The following is a 15,276-nucleotide window of genomic DNA, read 5'->3' as shown; positions in this document are numbered from 1 at the left end:
CATTCTGGGTAAAAAATATTAAGATATATATATATATATATATATATAAATACTTTTGGTACTTAAATATCTCTTTAAAAAAAAATTATTAAATTTTTTTATTTTTTTATTTATTTTTTTTTAATATTATTGAATAAACATATTTTACAATTAAAAGAAAAAATTTGAAAATTATTTGGAAGTGTTTCACCTGTTCACTGAACTGCTTACTGGCCGACTACAATATGGTAGCCTTTAAGTCCAATATAAACAAGTTCTTGTTGAGCTATCCCCTTAAATAATCCGAATTCCACCCAATGTATATTATTAATGATTACTACATTATCACCTTACTTTCATTAACCCTTATCCTTGAGTGGCTTTGGGCCTTGATAAGTGGTGATTAACTTGTAAAAAAAAAAATTAAAAAAAAAAAAAAAAAGGCAATCTAGAATGAAATATTTCAATATCTCATTGTGGGATTCCTAACATATGCAGGATTGAAAAATTTCAGTAAGTAAATATTGGGGCGAGGGGCTTAAGCAATAAACACCATCATCATTACATTGTTTTTATCTAAGAGACTGTTAAAAAAAAAAGTAATTACAAATCGAAGATTTATGATTAAACATTATTTCTGTTTCTTTTCTTGCTAGTTTTTCCTGCAGTTACAATTCTTCAAGAGCGAATATGATCGAGAAGATGAGATAAACCAAAGATTAGATGATCCTCCCACAATGGCTTCCAGTGTCCAATCTCTCACCGATTATAGCGTTGCAATGGATGGATCAATTATTGACACAAACCAGGTACGTCATTCTAGATAAGTACAGCAGATGTGTGTTATGTATAGCCATGCAATAAATTCAATGAGCTCCTTCCTCTCCTCACAACCAGACACCTGACCCTGACGACTTATGGTAAAGCATACAATACCTATGTCTGTAGTTTTATGCTCTACAGGAATGAAAGATGGGCAATGCAAAAATCAACATTCTCCACATTTTGCGCAAAAGAGCCATCATTGTTTGACTATCCAGTTGTAGATTGGTTTCCATGTATGCCTTATGGTGGCTGATCGGATGTCTGTTTGCCATTTAGTTTGATCCATGGTATCCCCCTTGTGAAGTTACCGAGCTTTCAAGTTTTCCTTGATTGTTGCAGCCCAGGTCTTGCTTGAGTGGCCAATGCTAGACAAGCTATCAACTTCCATGATACAAGCCCTGTTTATCCACCCACTATTGCGGTTGACATGATCAAACCAACAAAGATGCTTCTCAATTAGTGCTACATCCAGAGGTGGAATTTGGAGTTTTCCACAATGAATGGAGTTGCCATGATCAGATCCACAGATATTTCCCCACGGAACATCTCTGATGAGATCCCTGATGGCTTCCCAGTCAGCCTTCTTATAGTACCTTGTCATTTTAAGTAATGGCTCTTCAGCTTTGGGTCAAGAATTTAGGGCGATTTCTACTATTATCACAGCATGATCAGCATTCCCAAGTGGGCTATGGGCATTCGTTACACAATCATAGGAGACTGGTCAGAAATAGATCTAGAAGTGAGGCTTGTTGATCTTGCTGGTGTGGGAAATGTCTCAGAAACATGTCTATGATAGGGAATGCGAGATATGGAGAAGATGTGTATTATTCTAACAGCTGCGTCTGTAAGTAAATACAAAAATGATATGCAGATATTTCATGATGTGATAAAATGCATCTGAATCTTTTTTGTAAAGGGCTTTATATATATATATATATTTCATATGAGATTTAAATTTTTATATATTTCATATGAGATTTAAATAAAATTTTAATATATATTTAAATCTTTATATATATATATATTTTATATGAGATTTAAATAAAATTTTAATATATATTTCATATATGTTTAAATCTTTATATATATATTTCATATGAGATTTAAATAAAATTTTAATATATATTTCATATATATTTAAATCTTTATATATATATTTCATATGAGATTTAAATAAAATTTTAATATATATTTCATATATATTTAAATCTTTATATATATATTTCATATGAGATTTAAATAAAATTTTAATATATATTTCATATATATTTAAATCTTTATATATATATTTTATATGAGATTTAAATAAAATTTTAATATATATTTATGGTTATTAGTTTATTTAAATACATTATTAGTTCATAATTTCTTTTTGAAGGTTCTCGATGCAATGATGGAATCCCGATTATTAATTTCCTTGGAAGAAACCGTATTTGATTGTATGATCGATTTGTTTGACCGTCTCAAGAATGATATGCTGAAGACAATCATTAATTATGTATTTATTGATGTAAAAGCCAGAAGTCAACCTTATCGGAAAGATCGGTAAGTAATCATGTTCTCTATGCTTGTTTTAATGTTAATGTGTGTGTATGCATGTGTATATAAAAGATGTCTATTACGAATTCCATCTCAGCTGAATATCTGTATAAAGAAGTGAAATTTGTATCTAATCTAGCTGGAAGATCTTGTGTTATATATTAAGTGACCTTGGGAAGGACAAAGGTGGGATGTAATTGTGAAAAGTTCAATAAATCAAATTTGCCTGATGGGAAAGGAATAGAAAAAAACAAGAGTAACAAATATCTCAAATAGACCAAATTATCAGCAGAACAAGAGATATCTCTTCGGCGTCACTTCTGGTGGCATTTGAGTAAGACACACCAAGGCCAACCTAGGCTTGCCATTTATAGTGTTATGTTATTCGCATATGCAAATAAGTGGTTGCCACCACAACAGAAAGGAATAGAAAAAAACAAGAGTAACAAATATCTCAAATAGACCAAATTATCAGCAGAACAAGAGATATCTAAAGGGGTATAACACTAAAACTAAATCTCTCATCGATACTCTCACTGTAGCAGACTGGATCATGAATGTGATTGTACAACCATATAAGAATTCCTTCACAGAAGAGGCAAGATCATCATTGTAGAACATAGTATATAACTAAGATGTTTGTTCACTTTTTTTTGTGGACCGGTAAGGCTCCAGAAGAAAAACGCAACTCTGTATTTAATGGGGACAAAATATATTATAAAGCAATACAATTACAACAAATCCAGAAAATTATGTCATTCTAACTGCCAAGTGTGCATAGCTAGTGCATAATGCCAAAAGACATTCTTCTGATATTTGTAGTTGAAGAGTTCATTGTTATGTGTAGATTCAGTACCATGGCACATAAATTGTTTCAAGTTAGAGTATAGTTCTAGTTTCTAAATCAAAAGTTTATAGGAATTATTAATATTATTATTTGTTTTTTTTTTTTTTTTTTAATTCTTTGTGACGAGGCTACATAATTTGTGCATTCATTCTTTTTATGGACTGTTATCATCCTCATCTTCATAATTGTTTCGCTACATTTTCGCCAACTCACCCTCTGGCCTTCAGGGCCCATGGCACAATGGATAGAGGCATTGAGTTTACGTTTCCAAATGAGCATTGTCTGAAGATAGCTGTTTCAATCCTACCAAAGCAGGCCAGAGGATTAGTTGGCCAGAATGCTGTGAGACCCCAACAACTATGGAAGGCAGTAATTACTGGGGATAAGTTACAAGACTCCGCATTCCTATACTGTTGCGGTTAATCACTTGAAGACCAGACAATAAATTGGCCAAAATGTGGTGAAACAACAACTATGCAGATGAGGATAACTGTCCGCAAAAAGAATGAATGCACAAATTTATAGGAATTATCCGACATTCATATTGAGAGATCTTTTAACCTACCTGGATAAATAAAATAAGTTACATATTTGGCATAATGGTTAGAATGTTTGTTAATGGGCCAGATGGTCAGTGTTCAAATTTTGGTCAAGTCATACCAAAGAATCAAAACATATTTGATGTCTCTCGGCCTTATAAATAAGGTAAGGATCAAGGGTAAGTGAAACAATTTAGGAAAATAAGTGGGGTCTTCCTCTACATCTCTGTGTAGTAACCAATGAAAAGGGAGCCTTTGGGTTGCTCTTGACTATAGTCAATTAAAAATCAAGTTAACATCACTGAAGCAAATTTAAGAAATGTCATTTTGTGGATGTTATTAATGAAATTTGGTGATATAATGAACATGTTGGAAGGGTACATAGTGTCATGGAGGTCCCAAAATATGAAATCTGCTGGAACTTCAATTATGCACCAATGTCTGTTGAAGGTAAAAAATGAGTTATCTCCCTTACATTTTGAGCTTTGAACATAAACATTAAACAGTTACGGGTATATTTCTAAGTAGACGTAACTATGTATTGATGGATACAGAGTTACACCCCTTTTTTAAGAAGGCATTCATATGAAAATAATTCCAACTAGGTCAATGTACTTTGTGAAGTGAATTAAATCGAATTATATTTTATTGTTAACATGCTGCAACAATCCACCATACGAACTGATGACTCATAATCAAATATTTTGTAGGAAGAAAACTATCGATGACATAAATAAAAAAAGGGGCTGATTTTACTTTATATATTAGAAGATGGAAGAAATTCTGGGACAGGGGAGAAAAAAAACTCTTCATTAATCATAAGATCATAAGATATAATCTTCAGATGTCTCAAGGAAAATCTTCTGTGATGCACTATCCTCATTGCCGATTTCAGATTTCACATCATATCGGTTCAGACAGCAACACGACCTGACTCCAAACACACTTGATCATCTCCTTGAAAGCTATTAGCTACATATGCCAACATTGCCCCCAAAATTGTCTTCTGACAATCTTTGATCTTTTTTTAATAACACATCAGTAGTCAACAGCCAATGAGCTTAAGTAAATATGCAGTTGTGAAGGACATGAAAAAAGTCAAAGTTACTTTTAAGTTTGTTCTGTGCCTCATTTTCTACTAAATTCTTTTCCATTCTTCATTCTTTTTGATCATTTTAGTCAAATTCATTTGGACACAGCTAGTTCATTATTTGTTGTTTTTTAAAGCACACGCCCTTGCTACTTCCACTATACCTATTTTTGTCAATGTCCTGCATACTAACTTCTAACTATATAGTTCCATTTCCCCTCCACATTGTATAGATTATTGGATGTTTGTTCCAATCTAATAAAATTAAAAACAAAGCTTTGTAAATGTATTCTTCTGTTGCTTTCAAGCCGTGAATGATTGTTGCATTATCTTTTATCCCACTCAGATGGATCACATTACCATCGCAAGAAGATATCCAAGGCGGAGTTCAAGGTTTATCTACGTCTGCATGCGAAATGTTTTTGGTTTTAAAAAGTCATCTCCAACATGTTCAGGGTCTTATCAGCAAACCACTCTTTACCCATTTTTGGCAGAGACTTGCTGACAAACTCAACAAGTTTATTTTGGATGAGGTAAGATTTTAACGCTTTTATATGTGTTCACACATTTTTAAAAGACCTTGTTTGTTATGTTAGTTTGCTCTCCACGTAACTAATCATAGACACTTGAACAGTAGAACGTGTAAAGGTCGGTTTTTAATGTAGGGAAAATCCAGCTCCCCAAAAAGGGGCACTGTGGATAGGAACAAAATAATTGTTTGTCAGGAAGGATTTCTCTTCCAGTGACCGAGGACAGAAAAGATGAAGTGTAGCAGCATGCAATAATCCAAAACTAGCAAGGGAGATCACTCTAAGAACGTAACACAAAGAACAGAACTCTTTTTATCTTAATACAAAGGGAGATAACCCAACATGTCAGTCACACTAAAGTTTGAAATAACATTTTTATCACTAATCGTACAGATTGAATAGCTGCATTTTTATTTTCAATGCTTCCTAGCAATTCTATAAGGTGCTCTATTGGTTTGTCATATTCGTCATTGTTTTTCTGATATGTGTCTATACATTTTGTACTCAGATGCAAAGCGATCTTCATTACATAACAATGCCTCTTCCTAGATGGTTTTGCAATGATTAATACAAAACTGAATCGATACTCCTTGTTATGCAAAACGCTCCATGACTCTTAAATGAAAACTGAAATTATCTTCCTTCAATAGTAGAAACACACTTAACACCTACAACTTCTATCTATTCGCATCTACTGAAAACTTGCCCAAATATCTATTTACTTAATTATACATACGGAATACGCCATGACTTAAAATTTACCTTTAGTTATACTCGTACTGTACTGCACTTACACCTTAACCCTCCTGTAATCTAAAATATACAGAGATTGGGCACAATTCTTAGCTCAATTCCTAATACCTTATACCTACTCATACTGTAACGTTATCCTGTACCTAAGCTAACATATAAATAAAATAAAAAATTGAAAAATCTAAAGGTAAAAGTCTTAATCCGTACTAACACCTTTCTAACAAGCCTGGTTACATAGTGGCTTCCACTGCATGAGCTTTTTTTTTAAGTAACAATGTCCCTAAATCACTTTGAGGAGTGTAACTATTCAGTAGATATATAACCTCTACAAACTAACCATGCGGGGGTCACAGAAATACCTGGATTAGGATCCAGGTGTTGAGCAATACCCGCCCTAGACTGATGGACCCAGTAGATCTTCCCAGATCATCCGTCTAGGAGAAGGAAAACTGAAACTAAACCTAAGGGGAGGGAGGCCTCTCCAGTCTTGGATGACAACCTTCCTAGAGCTGGTAACACAAACAAATTACCGGTCTGTAAACCTAAACTGCTTAAGGAGTAGATAGGCTCTGTCTATCGCCCGGCTTCCATACTCCTTCTTTGCCTATTTAGTCAGGCGCAGAGACGCTATCACAATGATTCGATAAAACACTCAGTGGTAAATCTTGTTTCTTGTCTAGGGTAATGAACACCGTTTTCCCCACCCCGACACATCCCATCCCTCAAAACTGGGCACTTGAGAGTGCTTGAGTATCACATATGCCTGTGCAATTAGATTGGGTTGACCTTCTTCTGATGGGTTGAGGGTATCGGATTGACAGTTCCTGACTGTTGTTTCCAATTGGTAGTACAGAAGCCCTAATTCTTTGGTAGCGCTTAGAGCGGCTGCTCCATCAACAGTTGTATAATATTGGGATGTTTGTAGTGCCATGTCGCGCATGGAAAGGGACCCTGCACTCATCCCCGATGGGCTTTCCTGAGGCCACAGTCCTAGTTGAAGAAAGGTCAGCTGATGGTTTACTTGTGATGCATGTCTGATACCCCGCATAACCTCTTTTTCACCCCCCCCCTTACCTAATTGAAACTCTTTAAAAACATGATGACAGTACAATCAAAAAATAAGCTTAAACCAGGCTTAGGGTCAAACAAATCCAAGTTGCCTCCTCCCTTGAGGCTTGCATTCACAAACATCCGTAGGCTTAGAACTAATTTAACTGATGTTGAAGCATTTCTCCTAACAAATACCCTGGATATCTTAGCACTAACCTACACTCCTCCATCCGCTCTAACTACTTTAACATGCTTGAATATCTCCCACTCTGCCGTAAGGACTCTGACAGACATATGCACGGACTTTGAGTTTACATTCATAACACCCTCCCCTTTACTAGAGAAACAAACCTAGAATCGGACGATCAAGCCTTTATGTGCTTTAGACTAAACATGCAACATAACATTAACTACTTTTATTTTCTCTACTGCTCTCCCTCGACCCAGGACTGCACCATAATAAATAAAGTCTCTGACAGCATAGACACAGCACTCTCCCTTGACACTAGCGCACAAGTACATGTATTTGGTGACTTTAATGTCCACCACAAAAACTGGCTTGGATTCTCTACTTACACAGATGCAGCGGGCAGCACAACACAAAGCTTCTCTATATCTCACTCCCTATCACAAATGATTACGTTTCCAACCCGTTTCTCTGACCAGCAAGAACAAAACGCATCACTTTTAGATCTGTTTCTGACCACAGTTCCCGATGAATGTATAATGAATGGTGACAGCCCACTTGGGAACGCTGATCATGCAGTGATAATGGTCGAAATCGCCCTAAACTCTAAACCCAAAACTGAAGAGCCAGTGCTCAAAACAACGAGATATTACAAAAAGGCTGACTGGGAAGGTATCAGAGATCTTACCAGAGATGCCCCATGGGGAAATATTTTTTCTCTCCCTGCTGAACATTGTGCAAATGAGATAACTGAATGGTTCAAAAGGGCAATTGAAGCACATGTTCCCATGCGGAAATTTTATAGCAAGCCCCACTCTCCCCAATAGTTTACTTCTACTTGCGCAACTGCCATTGCTCAAAGGCAGCATGCATACCGTAGATTTAAAAGACATAAGTCCAGTTCAAACAAACAGAAGTATATAGAAGCTAGAAGTAACGTTAAGAAAGAAATAGCGACAGCTAAGAGAGAATTTACTGAAACCACTAAAAAACGCATTGAAGCACAAAAATTAGGAACTCGAGACTTCTGAAAAATCTACAACAGTGTAGTAAATAATGGGCAATCAACAATTCCCCCACTAACCAACAATCATGAGGTTGTTTGCTCAGCAACCGAGAAGGCTAATATGCTCGCCAGTCGGTTTGCCTCAAACTCCATATTGGACCCTTCCAACCACCCCCTACCTAACTTTCCTTTTCGAAGACATCACGCTAACAATCTAAAAATCACCCCTGCTCAGGTGCATTCTATCATAAAAAACCTTGACACTTCAAAAGCTTGTGGACCTGATCTCATCCCAGCTGTGCTATTAAAAAAGTGCTCAGCCAAAGTAGATCCAGTTCTCTCCAAACTCTACAACAAATGCCTTAATGAATCTTGGCTTTCCGGGCTGTTGGAAAACTGCTTCTGTGGTATCAGTATTCAAGAATTCTGGCGAAAGAAGTGATCCATCAAATTATTGCCCCATTAGCCTCCTCTCACTTTTTGCCAAAATATTTGAGACCATAATTAACCATGCTCTAGTCCATCACCTTACAGATGCTAAACTTCTGACTGACCAACAATATAGATTTAGACAAGCCCGTTCCACAGCAGACATCCTAACTTTAATCTCTGAACGTATATACCATTCTCTAGACAAAGCAAGGGAGGGCAGAGCGGTAGCTCTAGATTTATCTAAGTCTTTTGACAGGGTATGGCATGAGGGTCTCCTCAGGAAAATTAGATCATACGGTATCACTGGTAGACTACATAACATAATTAAATCCTTCTTAGATAAGAGAAAAATTCAGGTTGTCCTCGACGGTCGTACATCTAAACAATATGATATAAATGCGGGAGTGCTGCAAGGGTCTATCCTTGGACCTCTATTGTTCCTAATATTCATAAATGACCTCCCCGACAAACTTGCCTCTGAGATGGGTATATATGCTGATGACACCACACTCTATAACAGGCATGACAGGAAAACAAATGAACACATATCTAAAGAAATGGCAAAAACACTAGAGGATGACCTCCAATCTGTAGTGGAATGGGGTAAAAATGGATGGTCACATTCAATGCTGCCAAGACTAAACTGATTTCCTTCAATAATTATAAGAAACCTTCTCTGCCACCAATAGCAATGGCCAGTGACTCTTTATCTGAGAGTACATCTTTCAAACTCCTTGGCCTAACGTTCACAGGAAACATGAGTTAGAACAATTACATTGAAAGCATTGCCAGGGCCGCTGCAAAGAAGGTAAGCTCTCTCTACCATGCTAGAAAACTACTAACACCCGAAAGTATCCTGTACCTCTATAAGGCCACCATTCGTCCATGTATGGAGTATTGCTGTCACATTTGGGCTGGTGCATCTGCTACTAGTCTCTCGCTCCTAGACAAGGTTCAAAAGAGTCGCCAATCTGATAGGCCCTAAACTGGCATCTAAGCTTCAGCCTCTGTCCCATCGTCAATGTAGACACCCTCGACAAACCCGACAGGCAGCTAAATCTCACCCCCACACAGTAGAGATCCCTAGATGTAAAAGATCTTTCTACTTCAGTAGTTTCTTCCCCAGAACCGCTAGACTCTGGAATTCCATTCCAGGTTCCTGCTTCCCCAACTGTACTGATATGCAGAAATTCAAGTGTAATGTGAACCGACATCTTGCTGCCCAAATCCCTACATAGTACCCCAGTAGTTGTTGCCCCTGATAGTAGCCCCCTACACCAAAGTGGCAATTTGCCTTATTTGGGGGGAAAATGTAATAAAAAAAAAAAGTAAAAAATAAGACGCTCTGTCTTTCAGTTGGTCTCGCTTAAGTTTGAAATAGCATTTTATTTTGAGATCCATCCATGCATCTCTTTCAGAATCTTTGTCCATTTATTGGACAGTTGTTCTATCAATCTAATGCAGCATTTTCATTACCAAATGCATATTGAATGGCCGCATCTTAAGTTTGAACATTCATCTGTGTGCATTCACTGCACAGGCCATGATTGTCCACTCATTCTGCTGGTCCAAGTATCAATTGTGTAGTCACAGCCAGTGCTGGAACAGAAAAATTCTCTCTTCAAATAAAATTGTAACTCCAGTTTAAAATAGGTAACAAAAGTTTATTTATTGAAGGTTACAATGATACTCATTTTCTTGAACTGAGCAACGGATTTGCAAATGAGAATTCTTAGTCTAACCAAATCAAAGCACGAATCCAACCAAACACAAACAGACCATCTGTTTCTGAGAACAATTCCCCTGAAAACCAAGTGGGCAGAGGATTGTGGGAAGTTTAGCAAGATGTCTTTTCCCATTAAATTTAAATTCCTGCATGTCAGTGCAGTCATGGAAGCAGAAAACAGCAAGGGAATTCCAAAGTTTAGCAGTCCAAAGAAAGAAACTATTAGAGTAGGAGGCTTTCTGGCATCTAAGGATGAAGGGGGTGATTTTGCTGTCTTATCTATAAACCTAAAAAAAAATACTGTTTAGGGTTTCCTGGATAGCCATCGAATTTGGAAGAGTATAACCACAGCAAGAAACCTAATATATAAACACATTACATTTTCTACAAAAAAAAAATTAAATTCTGGATCATTAAAACTCCAGATCAGACATATTTCTAATTTCTTTTGTGGTTTCTCTTCCCTTAATTAAATACCTCTCCCACATCAAGCCTGCTATTTGGATACATTGCAAACATGCAACCTATTAAATATGTCACCTAATGCATGCTTACACAAGAATATTTTTATCTTACTTTTGAAAGGAAAAGGTTTTCTAATTATAATTTAAAAATTTTTTATTTTAATCATTCAATTTTTACTAAGGTTTTAAGGGTTTTTTTTGTTTTTTTTTTGTTATTTGCATATGAACTGTTTCCTTTACTTCATTTTTTTTGCTGAAAATGACCCATTTACAAAACATTTTTTCATAATTTCTAGCAAGTATCCATTTTACCTCAATCTTGTACATCAACCCTGCCTTATCCTAAAAAATAGAATGGCAAATTTGAAAATAATAATTTTTTTATATTTCTGAAATTTTAAAATTAAGATTGATTATTCGTATTATTTGGATTTTTTGGACTACTGTTCTCATCTTGAGTTTTATTTTCACAAAGTTTATGTAACCTCAGACCTTCTTCAGGTGTATATTGTCAAACTTGGGAATTTTTCTATTGAATTCTGGGGGTCTTTCTTTCGAATTTGTAATCTGCACAGAATTTCGAGCAGAACCCTTTATTTAATGCATCAGGGTAGCATGCTCTTGTTCTATCAGCCATGACTAGGCAGAAATCTTAAGTGATTCACAATTGTAATGTAGACAAAAAATTTCGAGTTCAACAAGGTATCTGAAGAAGGTCGGAGGTTGCATCAATCAAAACCTGCAAATAACACTCAAGATGAGAACAGAAGTCTGAAGAATCTAAATAATATGAATAATTTTTTTTATCTGAAAATATGGTGTTTTATCAATATAGAATTCCAACATATTTTTTTTAATTATATATAGAATAAAAAAAATTGTATTTAAATGAAATATTTTAGAGGATGCTGAAATCCTCGATAAATATCTACTCTAGAAGAAGGTATCATTATACATTTTAAACTTACATAAAACCTCCTGCATTAACAAGTTGATTAAAAAAATATACACAATTTGCAAATAATGTAACAGAATGCATGTGAGAGTGTTGGAAAATATCAGCAGGAGCATGCAAAGATATTAGCAGCAGTAGCCGAAAAAAATATATGCAAATTAGGAAGTATACGCAAGCTGGCGCGAGAAGAAAAAGGAAAAAATAGAAGAGAAAAATGCAACACATACTTGGGACAGAAACAAAGTGGTCATAGAAGAGAATGGACGTGTAAATGCAAAGGCAAGAAATGGCTGGCTACGGCTGGCATGAGGTCGGAGAAGAAAAGTGTATGCTGGGTGAGATGGACAATGGCGAGAGATTTTTTTTTAAGTGGTGTTGAAACAATTATAATGGTAATAAAAAAACTTTTGTTGAGAAAGAAAAAATGCCAATCCGGATTTTTATTTATTCCTTGTTTGTATGTAACGGCAACGTTACAATAATCCAATATTGTCTATTATGTTAAATTGAGTTCCCTGCTAAAAATTGAACAAGTATGTATGCATTTTTATGTACCAATTTGGTGCATAAGTGATAAACAAATTTTTCTGTTTTTTTTTTTCTTTTCCTTTTTTCAATTGAATAACAAGTAGTAGTAGGAGGAGGGGGATGAGATTTTCCATATGTAACCTTCAATTCTTATATTATTGACAAAGGAGTCCCAGAGGAAATAGTTTACAATACCCTCCCCCCTCTTTAAAAATTAGAAAACGGATTGAAAAAGTGAATAACTGCACAGATACAAATAAAATCAAGTCAAACTTGTGTAACAACTATTTTGTCTTTATTTGTCAAAAGACTTCAGCAGAGTAAGGTAGCCTTTTTCTTTTTTTTTTTTTCTTTTTTTTTCTTTTTTTCTTTTTACATGTTATAAAAAAACCTTTATTAAAGTTTAGCATGAAGTTCTTCAAGAAAATTAATTTATGGCATTACTGGATGAATATGTAATATAATCTGATACATGGCAATGTCTTTCTTTCTGATCTTCTCTGAGCAGCCTTGGGACAAACTTTGTGCAAATCTTCAATATCTTCAGTTCCTTGCAAATAATTGTGTGTACAGTTCCCACACTGACATCAAACTGTGCTCTTATTGTTTATAGACACACGATTGTCCTTATCCATGAAATTCTTTATTTGGCCAATCAACTCTAGTGTTCTGTCTTGCATACTCCTCCTACACCTCTCATCATCCCTCACAGACTCCCTGACTTCCTTGAATCTTCTATGCTGCTCAAAAACTGATGCTCAATTCATGCAAGATGGTCCAAAAGCAGTCTGAAGCATTCCATATGTTTCTGTGGTATTTTTTCCAAGTTTAAAACAGAATTTTATTGCATATCGTTCTTCTAAAGTTTCCTCATATCCAGATTGCAATTTTTGAAATTCACTAGCTGTGACAATCAGGTTTTAGTAAGGTGTATTCCAATTCCTGCTGTTCATTTGAACCTGAAATCATAAAAATCAGTTAGTCATCTCAAAATATGTATAGCAATAATATACTGAATTTCAAGAGTCTATGACAATTTTAAGTGCCTGTACAAAAAAAAGTCTGGAAACTTATTGAAGCCACCTCATAATTGTTCCAACCTTACATGGAAATTTTGTTTAACACTATTTTTACACACTCATATTGAATATTGCTACATTTGTGCTGATGCAACTTCATCTGGCCATGTCCTCCATTGCTTAGGCATGTGATGTTATGTTTTATTTTTAGCCACTAAAAGCATTTCCTTTTTATGCTATTCCAGTCTGATGAGCAATGCTGTTTCTTTGCCTGATATCAAACGCCATAACGATTTGACTGATGAGTAAAAATAATTTTATTTTGCAGGTGATTTTGTCCAATTACTTTAGCGATGGTGGAGCTGCCCAACTTCACTTTGATTTGACTCGAAATCTTTTCCCATTGTTTGGCGATTATACCCAGAAACCAGATGCCTACTTTAGACTGTAAGCATTTTAAAAATTTTATTTCTCATGTGTCTGATTATTATAAACACAATGTCCATTCTCCCTTGTAATACAAAGGCCTTTGCTAGAAAATGGTTTTCATAGACCAATGTGTTGATTTTTTTATTTATTTTTTTTTTTTTTTTTAATCATCAAAAATTAATTGCCCGATTTTAATTAAATTTTCAACATTTATTTAATAAAACAGAAATATATAGAAAATAGAAATTATGCTCTGCCAGTGTTTGCACTAATATTCATATAAAATCATAGCATTATGTCAGTAATTTATCATATATAAATTGTCATTTCTGATGACCTAAAAGAAAAAAAAAACATCTACTGCTAGCTCTTTATTTGCAGTGGATGATTTCATTCTGATTTAATTTTTAACAATTGGAGTTGTCTGACATTTTGCTTCCTCATCAGTTGGAATGATTTTATCCAGAGGTTAGAAAAATGCAATTTGTTTACTTACTAAATTTTCTGTGATGAGATGAGTATATTTATTTATAAAAAATAAATATGCATTAGTCTTTATTATAGTGTGAAGAACAATTATATATTTTATAAGGAATACAATGAAAAAATTAGCATTACAATTTTCAAGAGAAAATGTTTAATAGAATTTAAGATTTTGGTCAAATTAATAGTTATATTTAACAAAAATAAACAATATTAAATAATTCAATAAACTGAAAAGATCTCCAAAATGAAAACCTCTCTAGTCTATTCCTCTGTTAGTATGTTCAGAGATAGCTAGTGTCAGCTTTGATTATAATATAGATTTGGATTTAAAAAAAAAAAAAAGATTTATATGAATGGTCTCAACCAGAACTTTGGATGTAGTTTTGGGGTTGAAAGACAAGCTTTGTCTTATCAATTAAATTCCAGAATAATCATCAAAATCACAATTTATCATCTCAAAGTGCTCCTAGTTTAGGACAGTAAAATTAAAGAAATAAAAAAAAAAATATATATATAAAAAAATTCGTCTTTGCAAGCCAACAACCGCCGGGTTTGAGATCACCACTGACACCAACCTTTGTCTGTCTGCCTGCCTCCCTCCGACTTAACCTTGGCAACTCCTTTTATACATGTCTCCCGCGTGATTTCACATGATTTTGCATGACCTCCACCAGAGAACACCTTTTAAAACTATGAGCGCCATCTTGATTTCTCTTTCTTTCGCCCAACCTTGCCCGACACACACGCGGTAAGACCTCTGTTCGTTTGATCTGTTTTTTCCCTTTCTTTTTCTCCTTTCCTTCTGCTAACTTTAAACAACATGCCTCCCTGATCTCTGAATCACATTTCATAATCCCTCATCCACTGTGGCGGTCATCTTTCCCTACTTGGT

The 15,276-nt window shown here is 35.0% G+C and overlaps 1 protein-coding gene across 1 annotated transcript in view; it reads left to right on the top strand.

Annotated features, from left to right (window-relative positions):
* LOC145249768 (RAD50-interacting protein 1-like) overlaps nt 1-15,276 on the top strand; it is a 70,015-nt gene that overhangs the window by 51,975 nt on the left and 2,764 nt on the right. Inside the window, exons 10-13 of the mRNA XM_080111692.1 lie at nt 636-788; nt 2,183-2,349; nt 5,166-5,352; nt 13,798-13,916. Of these exons, the coding sequence (XP_079967818.1) occupies nt 636-788; nt 2,183-2,349; nt 5,166-5,352; nt 13,798-13,916 (626 nt within the window). The remainder of the gene's footprint in view (nt 1-635; nt 789-2,182; nt 2,350-5,165; nt 5,353-13,797; nt 13,917-15,276) is intronic.

The sequence above is a fragment of the Euprymna scolopes genome, chromosome 28, assembly GCF_053919585.1.
Source record: "Euprymna scolopes isolate OS-2025 chromosome 28, ASM5391958v1, whole genome shotgun sequence".
NCBI lineage: Eukaryota > Metazoa > Mollusca > Cephalopoda > Sepiida > Sepiolidae > Euprymna > Euprymna scolopes.
Note: the sequence above shows the minus strand (reverse complement) of the source record. Positions and strands in the feature narration are given on the sequence as shown.